General features: G+C 48.1%; 1 protein-coding gene across 1 annotated transcript in view; it reads right to left on the bottom strand.

The window, feature by feature from the left end:
• Positions 1 to 20,076, bottom strand: part of LOC120990832 — a 144,179-nt gene extending 124,103 nt beyond the window's left edge. Inside the window, exon 1 of the mRNA XM_040419734.1 lies at positions 19,984 to 20,076. Coding sequence (XP_040275668.1) covers positions 19,984 to 20,051 — 68 coding nt within the window. The 5' untranslated portion in view covers positions 20,052 to 20,076. The remainder of the gene's footprint in view (positions 1 to 19,983) is intronic.
• Between the last annotated feature and the right edge of the window lie 1,435 nt (positions 20,077 to 21,511).

Here is a 21,511-nt window from a genome sequence, read left to right as displayed (position 1 = left end):
TCCTGCTAACACGTTCCGTATCAGGTGGTGGTGCAGTTAGCTGTGGCGTGGTGACAAAACTTTTCCACATCTCTGCCATGCTAACCCTGCCCTCAGAGGAGCTGGCCGTGACACAGCTGCGTTGGCGACCTCTTGCTTCTCCTCTGCCTTCGCCTTGGGATTCCACTGGTTCCCCTGTGACATTTGGGAGTGCTCTCAGTAGCGCGTCTACCAACGTGCGCTTGTACTCGCGCATCTTCCTATCACGCTCCAGTGTAGGAAGTAAGGTGGGCACATTGTCTTTGTACCGGGGATCCAGCAGGGTGGCAACCCAGTAGTCCGCACACATTAAAATGTGGGCAACTCTGCTGTCGTTGCGCAGGCACTGCAGCATGTAGTCGCTCATGTGTGCCAGGCTGCCCAGAGGTAAGGACAAGCGGTCCTCTGTGGGAGGTGTATCGTCATCGTCCTGTGTTTCCCCCCAGCCACGCACCAGTGATGGGCCCGAGCTGCTTTGGGTGCCACCCCGCTGTGAACATGCTTCATCCTCATCCTCCTCCACCTCCTCCTCATCCTCGTCCTCCTCGTCCTCCTCGTCCTCCAGTAGTGGGCCCTGTCTGGCCACATTTGTACCTGGCCTCTGCTGTTGCAAAAAACCTCCCTCTGAGTCACTTCGAAGAGACTGGCCTGAAAGTGCTAAAAATGACCCCTCTTCCTCCTCATCCTCCTGGGCCACCTCCTCTTCCATCATCCTCCTAAGTGTTTTCTCAAGGAGACATAGAAGTTGTATTGTAACGCTGATAACGGCGTCATCGCCACTGGCCATGTTGGTGGAGTACTCGAAACAGCACAACAGGGCACACAGGTCTCGCATGGAGGCCCAGTCATTGGTGGTGAAGTGGGGCTGATCCGCAGTGCGACTGACCCGTGCGTGCTGCAGCTGAAACTCCACTATGGCCTGCTGCTGCTCGCACAGTCTGTCCAGCATGTGCAAGGTGGAGTTCCACCTGGTGGGCACGTCGCATATGAGGCGGTGAGCGGGCAGGCCGAAGTTACGCTGTAGCGCAGACAGGCGAGCAGCCGCAGGGTGTGATCGCCGGAAGCGCGATCAGACGGCCCGCACTTTATGCAGCAGCTCTGACATGTCGGGGTAGTTGTGAATGAACTTCTGCACCACCAAATTCAGCACATGCGCCAGGCAAGGGATGTGCGTCAAACCGGCTAGTCCCAGAGCTGCAACGAGATTTCGCCCATTATTGCACACCACCAGGCCGGGCTTGAGGCTCACCGGCAGCAACCACTCGTCGGTCTGTTGTTCTATACCCCGCCACAACTCCTGTGCGGTGTGGGGCCTGTCCCCCAAACATATGAGTTTCAGAACGGCCTGCTGACGTTTACCCCGGGCTGTGCTGAAGTTGGTGGTGAAGGTGTGTGGCTGACTGGATAAGCAGGTGGAAGAAGAGGAGGAGGAAGCTGAGTAGGAGGAGGAGGAGACAGGAGGCAAAGAATGTTGCCCTGCGATCCTTGGCGGCAGAAGGACGTGCGCCAAACAGCTCTCCGCCTGGGGCCCAGCCGCCACTACATTTACCCAGTGTGCAGTTAGGGAGATATAGCCTCCCTGGCCGTGCTTACTGGTACACGTATCTGTGGTTAGGTAGACCTTGCCACAGATGGCGTTGCGCAGTGCACACTTGATTTTATCGGATACTTGGTTGTGCAGGGAAGGCACGGCTCTCTTGGAGAAGTAGTGCCGGCTGGGAACAACATACTGTGGGACAGCAAGCGACATGAGCTGTTTGAAGCTGCCTGTGTCCACCAGCCTAAATGACAGCATTTCATAGGCCAGTAGTTTAGAAATGCTGGCATTCAGGGCCAGGGATCGAGGGTGGCTAGGTGGGACTTTACGCTTTCTCTCAAATGTTTGTGAGCTGGAGAGCTGAACGCTGCAATGTGACATGGTTGAGATGCTTGGTGACGCAGGTGGTGGTGTTGGTGGTACATCCCATGTTTGCTGGGCGGCAAGTGCCAACGCCACTCCAGAGGCGGAGGAAGAGGCCGAGGCTGCAGCAGCAGAAGAGGCCGAGGCGGCAGCAGCAGAAGAGGTAGCACGGAGAGCCTGAGTGACTTCCTTGTTTTTAAGGTGTTTACTCCACTGCAGTTCATGCTTTGCATGCAGGTGCCTGGTCATGCAGGTTGTGCTAAGGTTCAGAACGTTAATGCCTCGCTTTAGGCTCTGATGGCACAGCGTGCAAACCACTCGGGTCTTGTCGTCAGCACATTGTTTGAAGAAGTGCCATGCCAGGGAACTCTTTGAAGCTGCCTTTGGGGTGCTCGGTCAGTAGCAGGCGGAGTCTCTTGGCGGCGGGTGTTCTGATTTTCCCACTGCTCCCTCTTTTGCTACGCTGTTGGCTCGGTCTCACCACTGCCTCTTCCTCTGAACTGTGAAAGTCAGTGGCACGACCTTCATTCCATGTGGGGTCTAGGACCTCATCGTCCCCTGCATCGTCTTCCACCCAGTCTTGATCCCTGACCTCCTGTTCAGTCTGCACACTGCAGAAAGACGCAGCAGTTGGCACCTGTGTTTCGTCATCATCAGAGACATGCTGAGGTGGTATTCCCATGTCCTCATCATCAGGAAACATAAGTGGTTGTGCGTCAGTGCATTCTATCTCTTCCACCCCTGGGGAAGGGCTAGGTGGATGCCCTTGGGAAACCCTGCCAGCAGAGTCTTCAAACAGCATAAGAGACTGCTGCATAACTTGAGGCTCAGACAGTTTCCCTGATATGCATGGGGGTGATGTGACAGACTGATGGGCTTGGTTTTCATGCGCCATCTGTGCGCTTTCTGCAGAAGACTGGGTGGGAGATAATGTGAACGTGCTGGATCCACTGTCGGCCACCCAATTGACTAATACCTGTACCTGTTCAGGCCTTACCATCCTTAGAACGGCATTGGGCCCCACCAAATATGGCTGTAAATTCTGGCAGCTACTGGGACCTGAGGTAGTTGGTACACTAGGACGTGTGGCTGTGGCAGAACGGCCACGTCCTCTCCCAGCACCAGAGGGTCCACTAACACCACCACGACCATGTCCACGTCCGCGTCCGCAACCCTTACTAGATGTTTTCCTCATTGTTACCGTTTACCACAATAAGAAAAATATTATTCGGGCCAATGTATTGAATTCCAATTGAGGCCTTTTTTTACAGACACCTAACACTATCTGGCTATCTATTTAGGTACCGTATTACACTAATACAGGCACACCAGTAATGACAAATTTAGCTGAATATAAATGTGAGGCCTATTTTTTAGGCACTGGGTGACAGGTATACGTTTAATCACAGAATTAGACTTGGATCTGCACTGTAGCGTGTGTGTGAAGTTCTTGAGAATTACCCTATCAGCACCTTGAATCTAATATACCCTTTTAGGGATAGATTTAAAGTAGGCCTGATCCAGCAGAAACCACTAATTTTGAGAATTGCAAATTTGGGAATTGTTTTTCAACCCAGAACAAAAACTGTGCTTTCACGGTCACAAACAATAACTTGACCAGCTAAAACAGTACAGATTTGGTTGAATACAAATGTGAGGCCTATTTTTTAGGCGCTGGGTGACAGGCTCAACTTGCCCCTGATGTAGTATATGTCCAAAAAATAACCACACTATTGATGGTTAAATGCACTTGATGAAAGCTTGACCCTGATGTAGGATATAGCAAAAAATAACCACACTATTGATGGTTAAATGCACTTGATGAAAGCTTGACCCTGATGTAGGATATAGCAAAAAATAACCACACTATTGACGGTTAAATGTACTTGGTGGTAGCTTGTGCTGGCGCACCACAAGCCACAAAATGGCCGCCGATCACCCCAGAAAAAAGTGATATAAAAATGCTCTGGGCAGCCTAAAAAAAGTGAGAAATTGAATATCAGCACTTCAATGATCCACAGCTGTAGATCGATCACTGAATGAAGTCTTTTGGAGGAGTTAATCTGCCTAATCTCGCCCTAACGTCGCAGCTGCAACCTCTCCCTACGCTTGTATCAGCAGAGTGACGTGCAGCGCTACGTGACCCAAGCTTATATAGAGGCTGGGTCACATGCTGCATTGGCCAATCACAGCCATGCCAATAGTAGGCATGGCTGTGATGGCCTCTTGGGGCAATTAGTATGATGCTTGTTGATTGGCTGCTTTGCAGCCTTTCAAAAAGCGCCAAGAAAGCGCCGAACCCCGAACCCGAACCCGGACTTTTACGAAAATGTTCGGGTTCGCTCATCCCTACCTATGACGGATATCAATACCGGAAAATAGAAACGCTAGTGTGAAAGTAGCCTAAGGCTAGTGTAAGATTTGACTACTTTTTTATTTCCATTTTAAAAAGCAGTTTCAATAAAGACCTTTCTCTACTGTAAAACACACATTGCAAACTTGTGCTGCAAAAGTTCTCCCCCCCCCAAAACAATAATATAACGATGCAGGAAAGATGTTAATATTTCTATCTACACTGTAATTTGCGTTTAATTTCACTGGTCTAAATTGGTTTTATTGCTGTGAAATGCTTTAGCTATAATGAAATGCATTTAATAATAACGGACAGATATTAGTGTTGAGCGAGCATGCTCGGCCGAACAGCAGTTTAGCTCAAGCCTCGCTATGGTCGGCACATTGCAGTGTTCGGCCAACTACTTTATATGCTCAAGCACAATTGAACACAATGAAAATCAATGGGAGACCCGAGCATTAAACCAGACACCCCCTGCTCTGAAGAAGAGAGGGTGTCTGGTTCACAGAAAAAGGTTAGAAATTGATGGAAACAACAATGAAATGTTTTGGAAACAGCATGGGGTGGATGTCTGGATGCATCTTGGACTCCCATTACCTATGACATACAATAGACAACAACACAAAGGCTATATGCCAAAAGTCAGTTATGTGAAAGCCAACAATCTATCCATGAGATAGATACAGTCAGCAAACCTTACAATGGCAGCCTTGTGCACTATGAGACATTCAAAACCAGCTTCATAACTGTTGAATGGCTTGGGTGGACCTGCGCATCTAGGTCATTATCATTAGGGTGACAAAAAGTTTTCTATACAGTTTTGTCATGTAAACTCATTTGCATAATCGTGGGCATATGCAAATTAGCTGAATCTGCTTGTTTTTCAGCTGAAACACCATTTGCATGGAAAATTTGCAACAAAAATTCACGATTAGAATATTCGCGATCAACACTACTCATGAACAGTGCCATTTATTGGATTTATAGTCTTATGAAAAGACTATGAATCCAATAGATGCCGCTGTTCATGACTCATGAACAGCACCATCTATTGGTTTCATAGTCTTATGACAAGATTATGAATCCAATAGATGGCGCTGTTCATGAGTAGTGTAGATCGCGAATATTCTAATTGCGAATTTTTATCACGAATTTTCCATGCAAATGGTTTTTCACCTGAAAAACAAGGCAGATTCTGCTCATTTGCATTTCTTTCCCATCTGCCCATGTTTATGCAAAAGAGTTTACATGACAAAAATGTATAGAAACGTTATTGAATATTATGTTAGGACAATCAGAAAACTTGTTGTCACCCAAATGATAATGATCTAGGTGTGCAGGTCCACCCAAGCCATCCAACAGATATGAAGCAACTTTGAGGCTTGCTGGCTCTTAGTCAGATGAGAGCTGGTTTTGAATGTCTCACAGTGCACAAGGCTGCCATTGTAAGGTGAGCTGACTGTATCTGTCTCATGGATAGATTGTTAGTTTACACATACCTGACTTTTGGCATATAGCCTTTGTGTGGTATGTCATAGGTTATAGGAGTCCAAGATGCATCCAGACATCCTCCTTATGCTGTTTCCAAACCATTTTGGTGGTGTTTCCATTAATTTCTAACCTTTTTTTGTAAACCAGACACCCTCTCCTCAGCGGGTGCCTGGTTTAATGCTCGAGTTTCCCTGTGGACTTCCATTGTGCACCTGAGCACTTTGGTGCTTGATCAACACTAACAGATATAATGCACTGAAAAAAATATGCAATTGCTCAGCAGCAGAATTATGTTGGCATGCTATGTTGGCAATAATAATATGTAAAAGCCTATTTCTTGCAGGTGGCTGGTTTTGTAGTGAAAAAAGCAAGACCGCTGCAACCCCTATAGTAACACCATTGCTACCACCAGTTATTGACTGATGAGGCTGTTTTTCAGCCTCTGAGCCAATCAGGGCAAGTTCCCCCCACTTTTTCCCAGGGTCATCTGAGCATTCTTCTTCCTGCCTCATGGTTTTTCACACAAACATGTACAACATGTTCTGCACACAATTTTACTGCATTTGTCTGAAGCAAACCTGAAAAGCTTTGGGTTCGTTTAGTGGACACATTTTTGTCAAATTTGCTTATTCTGCACAAAATTTGTGTGTGTTTCCACCTGCCATTATTTGCGTACCATCCCAAAAAGGCTTCCATCTTAAACAGCCATTCAGTTCAGTGGATAAAATCTCCCTTGCTTATGTGATCAACGCACAAGTACTCAGCTTGGTGCAATTACAGTACAGTCATCAGAGTTCTGTCTTGTAACAAATCATGTTATCACATGACTAGTGATGATCGAGCACCTTAGTGCTCGGGTGCTCTGGCCGAACACATCGGGATGCTCGGGTGCTCTCGCCAAACACATCGGGATGCTCGGGTGCCCTACCGAACACCTGAGTATAATGGAAGTCAATGGGGGGACACGAGCATTAAACAAACAAACTCTTTGGGTTCCGGGGGGAGTATGGTTGCAAAGCTGAAACTTAAACTAATTGACGGAAGGGCACCACTAGGAGTTGAGCCTGCGGCTTAATTTTACTACTCACAGGAAACCTCACCCGGCCCCGACACGGAAAGGATTGACAGATTGATACCTCTTTCTCGATTCTGTAGGTGGTGGTGCATAGCCGTTGTGATCGGGTGGATTGAGAAGATTTGTGTGGTTCATTCCGATAACCAACGATACTCCTCCATGCTAAGTGGTTACGTGACCCCCGGTGGTGAAGATTGTGTTGACCAGACTCTTGGATAGTGAGACTGGACTTGTAGGTGAGGGCCTGCTGGTGAGCTGACCCTGTAAAAGATTGTAGGTGAGGGCCTGCTGGTGAGCTGACCCTCTCAAACATTATGTGCAAGGGCCTGCTGCCACTTTGTTGACTCTAGATAACTTCTGGGTGATTGCATGAGCCTGAGTAATGGCTACGACTACAACTTCCAAGAAAGGCAGGCGGGGGCGCGCAAATTACCCACTCCCGACTCAGGGAGGTAGTGACGATAAATAACAATACAGGACTCTTAAGAGGCCCTGTCATTGGAATGAGTACTAAAAAATTACAGGGAATGTCATAGGTATTTAGGATGAGGAAACGTTATACAGGAGAGGTACCACAGGTAATGACACTGTTCGCAGCGTCTGTAAAGGTACACTGTATCTCCCAGATATACGAGGGCCTGCAGGTGAGCTGACCCTCTAAAAGATTTCCTCTGAGGGCCTGCTGGTGAGCTGACCTTTGAAAATATTTCCGCTGAGGGCCGGCAGGTGAGCTGACCCTTGAAAATATTTCCGCTGAGGGCCTGCTGGTGAGCTGACCCTCTAAAATATTTCTGCTGAGGGCCTGCTGGTGAGCTGACCCTCTAAAATATTTCTGCTGAGGGCCTGCTGGTGAGCTGACCCTGTAAAACCAAAAAAAAATTTTTTGATATACGCACACTTTACACAGCAGATGTGGCGTGGATAATTTAACTGTCCACTGCGGACACCGTCTACAGAAAAAGTATGATTGATGCCCTGCTGGTGACCCTCAAAAACATTAGGGGTGAGGGTCTGCTGCTGAGCTGACCATCTAAAACATTATGGGTGAGGGCATGCTGGTGAGCTGACCCTCTAAAAGATTTTCGCTGAGGGCATGCGGTTGAGCTGACCCTGCAAAATATTATATGAGAAGGCCTGTGGGTGAGCTGACCCTGTAAAAAATTATATGAGAGGGCTTGCGGGTGAGCTGTCCCTGTAAAAAAATTTATGAGAGGGCCTGCGGGTAAGCTGACCCTGTAAAAGATTATATGAGAGGGCCTGCGGGTGAGCTGACCCTGTAAAAAATAAATGAGAGGGCCTGCAGGGGAGCTGACCCTGAAAATAATTATATGCGAGGGCATATATACGAGGGCATTATATTCGATGAATAAGCATGTTGATATGATGGAAAAGGAGGAGGAGAAAAGGAAGATTCATCCATATACCCTTTTTTGTGGTGGAAGGGGTGCATGGGAATACAGAATATTCAGTACATTATAAATAACTCATTTAAAGTGCCTTTATGTTCATCTGCTTTCCTCTGGTGGAGTTGCGAAGTCAGGGGCAATCCAGGCCTTGTTCATTTTTATAAGAGTCAACCTGTCAGCATTTTCAGTTGACAGGCGGATACGCTTATCTGTTATAATGCCACCAGCAGCACTAAATACCCGCTCAGACAAAACGCTGGTGGCAGGGCAGGCCAGCACCTGCAGGGCGTAGAGCGCAAGTTCGTGCCACGTTTCCAGCTTGAAAACCCAGTAGTTGTAAGGCACTGAGGGATCACTGAGGACGCTGACACGGTCTGCTACGTACTCCTTCACCATCTTCCAAAACTTTTCCCTCCTTGTGACACTAGGCCGCGTATCAGGGTGAGGGTGCTGGCGGGGTTTTATGAAACTGTCCCAGGCCTTGGAGAGTGTTGCCCTGCCTCTGTTTGAACTGCTGTGTGTTCCCCTTGTCTCCCCTCCTCAGTTGCCCAAGGAAGTACGGACTATGCTGCCAGAGTTGTCAGATGAAAATTTTTGGAGCAATTTTTAAACAAGGACCTTCTGGTATTGCACCGTTTTGCTCGTCCTCTCCACCTAAGGAATGAGAGATGACAAGTTCTCTTTGTAGCGAGGGTCGAGAAGGGCGAACACCCAGTGTTGTCTAAAATGTGTATAACGAGCGGGTTGCGGGAAAGGCAGCCTAACATGAAGTCAGTCATGTGTGCCAGAGTACCAACAGGCAAGATTTCACTGCCATCATCAGGAGGATGACTGTCCATCTCATCCTCTTCTGCCCACCCACGCTGAACAGAGGGAATTAAACTTCCATGTGTACTACCCTCTGTAGCGGAGGCAACCGTCTCCTGCCCCTCCTCTTCATCGTCCAATTCACGCTGAGAAGACGGACGGAGTGTGGTCTGGCTATCACCCTGTGTAACCATTTCCACCTCTTCCACATGCAAATAGTCAGCCATAATTGTGAGCAGCGTGCATTTGAGTAGACACAGAAGTGGGATGGTTATGCTGATAATAGCGTTATTGCCGCTCACCATCTGTGTTGATCCCTCAAAGTTTCTTAAAACCTCACAGAGGTCAGACATCCATGCCCACTCCTCGCCTCTGATTAACGGAAGCTGACTGGAAATGTGACGACCATGTAGCAGCTGGTATTCCACTACTGCCCTTTGCTGCTTACAAAGCCTGGCCAACATGTGGAACGTGGAGTTCCAGCGCGTGCTCACGTCGCACAACAGCTGGTAAGCTGGCAAATTCAAGCGCTGCTGCAGCGTTGACAGACCTGCTGAAGCTGTCGATGACTTGTGGAAATGTGCACACACATGGCGCACCATCACCAGCACTAAGTTTAAGATGTGGGCTAAGCATGGGATGTGTGTGAGCTTGCCGAGCTCCAAAGCCGCCACCAAGTTACGGCCATTATCACACACAACCATGCCTGGTTGTAGGTTGAGTGGCGAGAGCCACAGCTCAGTCTGGTCTCTTATCCCCTGCAACAGCTCTGCGGCAGTGTGCTGATTGTCCCCTAAGCATATCAGCTTCAGCACGGCCTGTTGACGCTTCCCCACTGTAGTGCTACACTGCTTCCAGCTACCGGCTGATGGCTGACTGGTGCTGCACGCGGATAATTCAGAGGTGGAAGTGGAGGAGGAGGCGGAGGAGGGGGAGAAGTGGGGGTTGGAGCCACTAACCTAGGTGGAAACCCTGATGGAATTAGGGCCTGCAATCCTCGGCTTCGGTAGCACCTGTGCCATCCCAGGGTACGACTCGCTCCCGGCCTCCAAAATGTTTACCCAGTGTAGCGTCCCTGGCCAAATGCACTTGTCCATGTGTCCGTGGTTAAGTGGACCTTCCCAGTAACTGTGTTGGTCATGGCACGGGTGACGTTTCGGGACAAATGTTGGTGTAAGGCGGGCACGGCACACCTTGAAAAATAATGGCGGCTGGGGACAGAGTACCGCGGGACGGCAGCCTACATCAGGCTGCAGAAGGCCTCAGTGTCCACAAGCCTAAATGGCAACATTTCCAAGGCCAGTAATTTTAAAAGGTGCGCATTTAGTGCTATGGCCTGTGGGTGGGTGGCTGGGTATTTGTGCTTGCGTTCAAATGCCTGGTGTAAGGACATTTCAAATGCGCTGGGACAGGGAAGTGGATGTGGTCGCTGATGGTGCTTGCGAAGGTCCAGGTGCAGGGCGGGAGGCATCCGGGCCTGCGTCTTCGACAGGGGATTGGCCAGCACATAACACAGGGGAAGAGGAGGCAGTGGTGTGACCCGCAGACACAGATTGTGGACCCAGGCGTTCGTCCCACTTAAAACAGGGCTTGGATGCCATATGGCGGATCATGCTGGTGGTGGTGAGGTTGCTAGTGTTCACGCCCCGGCTCATTTTGGTGTGGCACAGGTTGCAAACTACAGTACTATTTTTTTGTCGCCCGCACTTTCCTCAAAAAAGCGCCATACTGCGGAACACCTACCCCTTGCCAAGGGAGATTTATGCAAGGGGGTGCTCCATGGAACAATTGCAGACCTGTTTGGTATGGCCCGCTTTCTTCCTTTTGCCACCCCACTGCCTCTTCCAGCCTGTTTCGGTGCTGCAGATTCCTCCCACTCTGTACTGCTGTCCTCGCTCGGCTTTCCACCTTTCCAGGTTGGGTCAGTGACCTCATCATCCACCACCTCCTCTTTACTTCCTCACTCTGATCATCCTTCTGATTTGTTGACCTAACCACAACCTCAGTGATTGACAACTGTGTCTCATCCTCTTCATCAACCTCTTGAGACAGTAATTGCGGCTGACTCATTGGCAACTGTGTCTCATCATCATTCACCTCATTAAACACTAATTGCCATTCCCCACCGTCATGTTCTTGTGACTCTGGATGCTCAAGAGGGTGGGAATCAGGGCACAAGATCTCATGTCCCTCTTCAAGCATGCTTGGCGAGAGGGCCAAATCAAGTAATGGCGATTGAAAAGAGGTCCTCGGAATATCCGAGTGTGGGATCACTTGTTTGGCCAGAATGTACATGGTGGAAGGAAGGAGGATCATGGTGAGGATTGTGTTGACCAGACTCCTGACTACTGAGACTGGACTTGGTGGAAGACAGGGTGGTGCTTAACCGACTGGAAGTATTATCTGCTGCAATCTAACCGACCACCTGCTCGCACTGGGCTGACTTCGCGAGCGTTGTTCTGCGCCGCCCTGCAAACTGGGACATGAAGCTAGGTATCATGGATGATTGTTTTTCTTGTGCTCTGGCAGCAGGCACAGTTTCAACTCGCCCGGGGCCACGGCCTCTGCATTAACCATTATCATCACTGCCACTTCCCCGTCCCTTAATGCTCGCCTTCTTCATATTAATTGTTATATGCAAGCTTGACACACAAGATGTGGCACGGATGTCACAGTTCACAGCAAGCACAGTATATGAAAAAAGTACGTAAAAGTATGGAAAAGGGAAAATAGATTTCACTTATATTTTTTCTATCTCTGGCCCTGACACACACAAGGAATTGCACAGATGTCAGAAGTCACTGCAGACACCCTTCTATAGGAAAAGTACATAAACGTATCGAAAAAATATACTACATTTTGCTTATATTTTTTCTATCTTTGGCCCTGACACACACAAGGTATTGCACAGATGTCACAAGTCACTGCAGACACCCTTCTATAGGAAAAGTATGGAAAAGTATGGAAAAAATATACTAGATTTAATTTATATTTTTTCTATCTCTGGCCCTGACACACACAAGGTATTGCACAGATGTCAGAAGTCACTGCAGACACCCTTCTATAGGAAAAGTACGTAAAAGTATGGAAAAAATATACTAGATTTCACTTATATTTTTTCTATCTCTGGCCCTGACACACAGAAGGTATTGCACAGATGTCACAAGTCACCACAGACACCCTTCTATAGGAAAAGTACGTAAAAGTATGGAAAAAATATACTAGTTTTCACTTATATTTTTTCTATCTCTGGCCCTGACACACAGAAGGTATTGCACAGATGTCACAAGTCACTGCAGACACCCTCTAAAGAAAAAGTATGGAAAAGTATGGAAAAAAAAATTGCTGCCACCACATACAATAGCCCTTATAAGGACTTTTGGGTCTTGAAACGTTTTTCAACAAAATAGATTGCGATCACACTCCCTACACTGTCTGTCCCTTCCTAAGCGAGTACCGCCATATGCTGAGCATAGCAATGCTCGAGCTGAACAGCAGTCCAGCCGAGCATGCTCGCTCAACACTACACATGACCATCCAGATCTTAACCTACTGGAATTAAACAATAAATCTCCCTATTGAATGCTAGCAAGCAGAAATCGGTTCTCTTTATATAAAGAATAACCTTTGTTGGCCATGCTTTTAGACCCCTTTAATTGTATGGCTGGCTGTCCTAAAAAATTTAAGCCACCTTCCCCTGTGTTAGAGTGCCTGAACAATAGGTTCTCCAAGATACTCTACTTGTCTTATTTTGCTCTCAAGTGTATTTTCCCTTTCATTGCCTGACCTGACACCTGCTTGATGTTTATACTTGACCCTGTGCTGCCTGACACTGTGCTGCTTGACCCTCGGACTGTTTTTACAATGCATGAAATCTGTGTGTCCTGACTTCTGTATTTTAAGACTGTCTATGTTTACATTGTCCAAATATTAGACAGAATCAATTTGCACATTTAGTTTTTTTATAATTTAATAAACTTTTCTCGAAATGTTAGGCTGATTCTAAAAGTAATAAATTATCCTTATTCATAAAGTATGACTGGTGTAAGGATGCTTTTTAGAAGGTCGTTGTTTTCTTTAAAGGGGCTTTCCAGGATTTTAATATTGATGGCCTATTCTCAGGATAGGTCATTAATATCAGATCGGCAGTGTGGTTTTTAAATCTAAAACAAACCCGAACATGGAAGTCTGAAACATTTGTATTAAAATCTTTTGGCCTCTTGAATATTTTTGTAATACAGACAAATAACTATTTATTGACCGCTAAGATATATAACTAATCTTATCAGACACTGGGCTTTTTATTCAGCACGTTGACTACATCTGCCCATGCTGCCCTATACTAATACTTATTCATGTATACAGCCATCATCTTCTGCAGCACTGTGGGGTTGTATATTATCACTGTGCTTGCAGGGGTTTCATTGGTTTGGTTAGTCCATTTTTTCTCTCAAGATCCAAAAACAAACTGATACTGTAGCTTAATTGGCTTCCTATGCAATTGTCCTAATATGTGTGTGTTAAAGGTAAAAAGATTTAATTGTGAGCCCCACTGGGGACAAGGACTAATGCAAATAATGCAATTTCTATATCTTGCTGTGGAATATGTTGAGTCTTTACTGTATAATCAACAAGAAGTTATAAACTTTACAGTGCATTAAATGTACAGTATAAAAGTACATTCAATATTTACAAATGCAAATAAGTATATATAGATCTACAGACAAGCAAAACTGTTATTTATAAATCTTGTAATGTGTGAGATAAAAACATATTTGTGCTTTCTTTTATCACATTAAAAAAAGCTTGAGTTTACCCACCAAAACTTCTACTTAAGATTAGAGTTGAGGGAACACCTGGATGTTCGGGTTCGAGAAGTTCGACCGAACTTCCCGGAAATGTTTGGGTTCGGGATCCGAACTCGACCCGAACTTCGCCCCGAACCCGAACCCCATTGAAGTCAATAGGGACCCGAACTTTTCGGCACTAAAAAGGCTGTAAAATAGCCCAGGAAAGGGCTAGAGGGCTGCAAAAGGCAGCAACATGTAGGTAAATCCCCTGCAAACAAATGTGGATAGGGAAATTAATAAAAATAAAAATAAAATAAATTAAAATTAACCAATATCAATTGGAGAGAGGTCTCATGGCAGAGAATCAGGCTTCATGTCATAGCAGAGAATCAGGCTTCACGTCACACACCACTGGAACAGGCCATTGTCAGATATTTAGGCCCCGGCACCCAGACAGAGGAGAGAGGTCCCATAGCAGAGAATCAGGCTTCAAGTCATAGCAGAGAATCAGGCTTCATGTTATAGCAGAGAATCAAGCTTCACGTCACCCACCACTGGAACAGGCCATTGTCAGATATTTAGGCCCCGGCACCCAGACAGAGGAGAGAGGTCCCATAGCAGAGAATCAGGCTTCATGGCATAGCAGAGAATCAGGCTTCAAGTCATAGCAGAGAATCAGGCTTCATGTCACCCAACACTGGAACAGGCCATTGTCAGATATTTTTAGGCCCCGGCACCCAGACAGAGGAGAGAGGTCCCATAGCAGAGAATCAGGCTTCATGTCATAGCAGAGAATCATGCTTCATGTCACCCAACACTGGAACAGGCCACTGTCAGATATTTTTAGGCCCAGGCACCCAGAGAGAGGAGAGAGGTCCCATAGCAGAGAATCAGGCTTCATGGCATAGCAGAGATTCAGGCTTCATGTCATAGCAGAGAATCAGGCTTCATGTCACTCAACACTGGAACAGGCCACTGTCAGATATTTAGGCCCCGGCACCCAGACAGAGGAGAGAGGTCCCATAGCAGAGAATCAGGCTTCATGGCATAGCAGAGATTCAGGCTTCATGTCATAGCAGAGAATCAGGCTTCATGTCACTCAACACTAGAACAGGCCATTGTCAGATATTTAGGCCCCGGCACCCAGACAGAGGAGAGAGGTCCCATAGCAGAGAATCAGGCTTCATGGCATAGCAGAGATTCAGGCTTCATGTCATAGCAGAGAATCAGGCTTCATGTCACCCAACACTGGAACAGGCCACTGTCAGATATTTTTAGGCCCCGGCACCCAGACAGAGGAGAGGTTCATTCAATTTTGGGTTGCCCCGCAATATAATGGTAAAATGAAAATAAAAAAAGGATTGAATGAGGAAGTGCCCTTGAGTACAATAATATATGGTTAAGGGGAGGTAGTTATAAATGTCTAATCTGCATAAGGGATGGACAGGTCCTGTGTGATCCATGTTTGGTTCATTTTTATGAACGTCAGCTTGTCCACATTGGCTGTAGACAGGCGGCTGCGTTTGTCTGTAATGACGCCCCCTGCCATGCTGAATACACGTTCAGACAAAACGCTGGCCGCCGGGCAGGCCAGCACCTCCAAGGCATAAAAGGCTAGCTCTGGCCACGTGGACAATTTGGAGACCCAGAAGTTGAATGGGGCCGAACCATCAGTCAGTACGTGGAGGGGTGTGCACACGTACTGTTCCACCATGTTAGTGAAATGTTGCCTCCTGCTAACACGTTCCGTATCAGGTGGTTGTGCAGTTAGCTGTGGCGTGGTGACAAAACTTTTCCACATCTCTGCCATGCTAACCCTGCCCTCAGAGGAGCTGGCCGTGACACAGCTGCGTTGGCGACCTCTTGCTCCTCCTCTGCCTTCGCCTTGGGCTTCCACTGGTTCCCCTGTGACATTTGGGAATGCTCTCAGTAGCGCGTCTACCAATGTGCGCTTGTACTCGCGCATCTTCCTATCACGGTCCAGTGCAGGAAGTAAGGTGGGCACATTGTCTTTGTACCGGGGATCCAGCAGGGTGGCAACCCAGTAGTCCACACACGTTAAAATGTGGGCAACTCTGCTGTCGTTGCGCAGGCACTGCAGCATGTAGTCGCTCATGTGTGCCAGGCTGCCCAGAGGTAAGGACAAGCCAGCCTCTGTGGGAGGCGTATCGTCATCGTCCTGCGTTTTCCCCCAGCCACGCACCAGTGATGGGCCCGAGCTGCGTTGGGTGCCACCCCGCTGTGAACATGCTTCATCCTCCTCCACCTCCTCCACATCCTCGTCCTCCTCGTCCTCCAGTAGTGGGCCCTGTCTGGCCACATTTGTACCTGGCCTCTGCTGTTGCAAAAAACCTCCCTCTGAGTCACTTCGAAGAGACTGGCCTGAAAGTGCTAAAAATTACCCCTCTTTCTCCTCCTCCTCCTGGGCCACCTCCTCTTCCATCATCGCCCAAAGTGTTTTCTCAAGGAGACATAGAAGTGGTATTGTAACGCTGATAACGGCGTCATCGCCACTGGCCATGTTGGTGGAGTACTCGAAAGAGCGCAACAGGGCACACGGGTCTCGCATGGAGGCCCAGTCATTGGTGGTGAAGTGGTGCTGTTCCGCAGTGCGACTGACCCGTGCGTGCTGCAGCTGAAACTCCACTATGGCCTGCTGCTGCTCGTACAGTCTGTCCAGCATGTGCAAGGTGGTGTTCCACCTGGTGGGCACGTCGCATATGAGGCGGTGAGCGGGAAGGCCGAAGTTACGCTGTAGCGCAGACAGACGAGCAGCGGCAGGATGTGAATGCCGGAAGCGCGCACAGACGGCCCGCACTTTATGCAGCAGCTCTGACATGTCGGGGTAGTTGTGAATGAACTTCTGCACCACCAAATTCAGCACATGTGCCAGGCAAGGGATGTGTGTCAAACCGGCTAGTCCCAGAGCTGCAACGAGATTTCGCCCATTATCGCACACCACCAGGCCGGGCTTGAGGCTCACCGTCAGTAACCACTCGTCGGTCTGTTGTTCCATACCCCGCCACAACTCCTGTGCGGTGTGGGGCCTGTCCCCCAAACATATGAGTTTTAGAATGGCCTGCTGACGTTTACCCCGGGCTGTGCTGAAGTTGGAGGAGGAGGCAACAGGAGGCAAAGAATGTTGCCCTGCGATCCTTGGCGGTGGAAGGATGTGCGCCAAACAGGTCTCCGCCTGGGGCCCAGCCGCCACTACATTTACCCAGTGTGCAGTTAGGGAGATATAGCGTCCCTGGCCGTGCTTACTGGTCCACGTATCTGTGGTTAGGTGGACCTTGCCACAGATGGCGTTGCGCAGTGCACACTTGATTTTATCGGATACTTGGTTGTGCAGGTAAGGCACGGCTCTCTTGGAGAAGTAGTGGCGGCTGGGAACAACATAATGTGGGACGGGGACAGCAAGCGACATGAGCTGTTTGAAGCTGTCTGTGTCCACCAGCCTGAATGACAGCATTTCATAGGCCAGTAGTTTAGAAATGCTGGCATTCAGGCCAGGGATCGAGGGTGGCTAGGTGGGAATTTACCCTTTCTCTTAAATGTTTGTGAGATGGAGAGCTGAACGCTGCCGTGTGACATGGTTGAGATGCTTGGTGACGGAGGTGGTGGTGTTGGTGGTACATCCTCTGTTTGCTGGGCGGCAGGTGCTAACGTTCCTCCAGAGGCGGAGGAAGAGGCCGAGGCGGCAGCAGCAGAAGAGGTAGCAGGGGGAGCCTGAGTGAGTTCCTTGTTTTTAAGGTGTTTGCTTTGCATGCAGGTGCCTGGTCATGCAGGTTGTGCTAAGGTTCAGAACGTTAATGCCTCGCTTCAGGCTCTGATGGCACAGCGTGCAAACCACTCGGGTCTTGTCGTCAGCACATTGTTTGAAGAACTGCCACGCCAGGGAACTCCTTGAAGCTGCCTTTGGGGTGCTCGGTCCCAGATGGCGGTGGCCAGTAGCAGACGGACTCTCTTGGCGGCGGGTGTTCTGCTTTTGCCCACTGCTCCCTCTTTTGCTACGCTGTTGGCTCGGTCTCACCACTGCCTCTTCCTCCAAACTCTGAAACTCAGTGGCACGACCTTCATTCTATGTGGGGTCTAGGACCTCATCGTCCCCTGCATCGTCTTCCACCCAGTCTTCCTCCCTGACCTCCTGTTCAGTCTGCACACTGCAGAAAGACGCAGCAGTTGGCACCTGTGTTTCGTCATCATCAGAGACGTGCTGAGGTGGTATTCCCATGTCCTCATCATCAGGAAACATAAGTGGTTGTGCGTCAGTGCATTCTATGTCTTCCACCGCTGGGGAAGGGCTAGGTGGATGCCCTTGGGAAACCCTGCCAGCAGAGTCTTTAAACAGCATAAGAGACTGCTGCATAAGTTGAGGCTCAGACAGTTTCCCTGATATGCATGGGGGTGATGTGACAGACTGATGGGCTTGATTTTCATGTGCCATCTGTGCGCTTTCTGCAGAAGACTGGGTGGGAGATAATGTGAACGTGCTGGATCCACTGTCGGCCACCCAATTGACTAATGCCTGTACCTGCTCAGGCCTTACCATCCTTAGAACGGCATTGGGCCCCACCAAATATCGCTGTAAATTCTGGCGGCTACTGGGACCTGTGGTAGTTGGTTCACTAGGACGTGTGGCTGTGGCAGAACGGCCACGTCCTCTCCTAGCACCAGAGGGTCCACTAACACCACCACGACCATGTCCGCGTCCGCGTCCCTTACTAGATGTTTTCCTCATTGTTACAGGTCTTTTTTACAGGCACCTAACAGTATCTAGCTATCTACTTAGGTACCGTATTACACTAATACAGGCACAGCAGTAACCACAGATTTAGCTGAATATAAATTGTAGGCCTATTATTTAGGCGGTGGATGACAGGTATACGTTTACGGACAGAATTAGACTTGGTGATGTACGGTAGCGTTTGAAGTTATTATTGAGAATGACCCTATCCGCACCTTCAATCTAATATACCCTTTTATGGATAGATTTAAACTTGGCCTGATACAGCAGAAAACAATTATTTAGGGAATTGCTAAGTTGGGAATTGTATTTAACCCAGAAAAAAAACTGTGCTTTGGCAGACACTAAATAACTTTGCCAGGCACAGCAGTAACCACAGATTTAGCTGAGTATAAATTGTAGGCCTAGTATTTAGGCGCTGGATGACGGGTATACATTTACAGACAGAATTAGACTTGGAGATGCACGGTAGCGTTTGAAGTTATTGAGAATAACGCTATCCGCACCTTCAATCTAATATACCCTTTTATGGATAGATTTAAACTTGGCCTGATACAGCAGAAAACAATTATTTAGGGAATTGCTAAGTTGGGAATTGTATTCAACCCTGAACAAAAACTGTGCTTCGGCAGACAGCAGACAGTATTACAATTGGCTAGCCACAGCTGAAACACCAGATTTAGGGTACTGCTATTTTGGCAATTGTATTTTGCCCCTCAATAAAATAGCAAGCACAGCCAAGCCCCTGCTGTAGGATATAGCAAAAAAAAAACACACTATTGATGGTTAAAAATGGACTTGGTGGCAGCTTGTGCTGGCGCACCACAAGACACAAAATGGCCGCCGATCACCCCAGAAAAAAGTGACTGAAAACGCTCTGGGCAGCCTTAAAACAGTGAGCAATTGAATTGCAGAGGTTGTATGATACACAGCTGTATATCGATCACTTCAGTAAGTAAATCCCTGCCTAATCTGGGACTAACATCAGCAGCTGCATCCTATCCCTACACTGATCAGAGCAGAGTGACGTGCGGCGCTACGTGACTCCAGCTTAAATAGAGGCTGTGTCACATGCTGCACTGGCCAATCACAGCCATGCCAATAGTAGGCATGGCTGTGATGTCCTCTTGGGGCAAGTAGTATGACGCTTGTTGATTGGCTGCTTTGCAGCCTTTCAAAAAGCGCCAAGAAAGCGCCGAACACCGAACCCGAACCCGGACTTTTACGAAAATGTTCGGGTTCGGGTCCGAGTCACGAACACCCCAAAATACAGTTCGGGTTCGCTCATCTCTACTTAAGATACTTTAGCCTTCTTCACAATGTCAATAAAACTTTACAGGGGTTATCCAATTTCATATAGTTTTTTTTTAAATGCTCTACTGCTACCCAGTGGGACCTGTCCTTCTCCGTGGTTCCACCAGTGTCTTGACTGCATTTTGGTCCCTGCATGTAAACTTCTGGCATGGATGGTTTCACATATGCTGCTGTAGCCAATGACTTTTTGCAGTGGTGACATGTCCTTAAGTGGTACACCACTGAGGCCAGCAGTGGTACACGTGCCCCTGCCCATGCCAGATGTTTACATGCAGAGACCAAATCACAGTAAAGACAGTGGTCAACCGACGGAGCCGAAATGAAGCTTTTGGAAGAAAGTATGTATGCTTCCATTGGCCGTTCCCACTGGATGTTGGGAAGGGGGGGAGGGTACAGTATTAAAAAATACTAAATGAAGTAGAAAAACTCCTTTAAGTTTGTGAGCTTATTTAATTAAATGAGTTGCCCAATCAAAGGTCTAATTTAACCTAGTAGTAGTAATACATTTTATCCCCCTGTACTTCCAGCACCACTGTTCTAGTTTTCTGCATTGGGCTTTGTTTATTTGACTGCAGTGGTGATGCGCTCGTATAATCCAAGTGCAAATAATTGACTTGATGGACTATATAATGGTGCTGAGAGTAATTGGGGATTAAATGGGTGAGTAGCTACTTTTATCATTTTATCACAATTACTATCTTTGGAAAGCTTTTAGATTTTCTTGGACAACCCCTTCAACGGTAAAATAAATTTCTATTATATTAAACATATATAATATATATATATATAAATATATAACAAACAGATGTTTAACAATATCTTATAGTCAAATAGTAATATATTCTATGGGAAGAATCACCCTGAGAACACAATTTCCCATGCTTCACCACTAATAGTTAAGGCTGCGTGCAGCCTGTAATTGTGGGTGGAGCGACCTCCCCCATTTAAACCCCCTAGTCCAAGCAGGAGGGCGCTCGTTTCTTTGCAGTTCCGCCCGTCCGTGGCGTCGCTTCCGGTTTCGTTGCCGGCTGTGACGTCACTTCCGGTTTCGCGTCCGCGTGGAATCCAGACCACGGCGCCTCCGGTAAGTTGGTCCCGGCTGGGTAGCCGAGCCCTGTCGGCAGTGCGGACGCACCCCCGCTTCTCTCCCTGCAGCCTAGCAGAGTATCACCGATCTGCGGCCCGGGCAGACGCGCCTGCCACCGGCACCTCGTGTTCCACCAATTCGCAGCCCGGCCGGTAGCTCCACGTCAGGCCCCCTGCCTCACGCCGGGCGCCGGAGCATGCATCGCCCAGTCGCCTCCCCCCTCCAGGTACCGGGCACCTCCGGCGCATGCGCCGCAAGTTGGTGCGGCCCGGGAAGGGGGGCAGGCGGGGACGGCGCCGCTGGTGTGAATGATGGGGCTGTTGTTGTAGGCTCTAACATCATCTGGGCAATATACTCTTAAAGGGAGATTACTTACAGGCTTATAATGCACTCACCCCCCTTATATTATATATTCTATGTATATTGCACATATGTTAATCTCTCTATTATAATACCTAATATTGGCTGTAGAAGTACACCACAAACGCACTACTAATATACAGTAAGTGCGTTATCTCACAAA

Source organism: Bufo bufo, chromosome 2, assembly GCF_905171765.1.
Source record: "Bufo bufo chromosome 2, aBufBuf1.1, whole genome shotgun sequence".
Taxonomy (NCBI): domain Eukaryota; kingdom Metazoa; phylum Chordata; class Amphibia; order Anura; family Bufonidae; genus Bufo; species Bufo bufo.
This window is presented reverse-complemented; position numbering and strand designations above follow the sequence as displayed.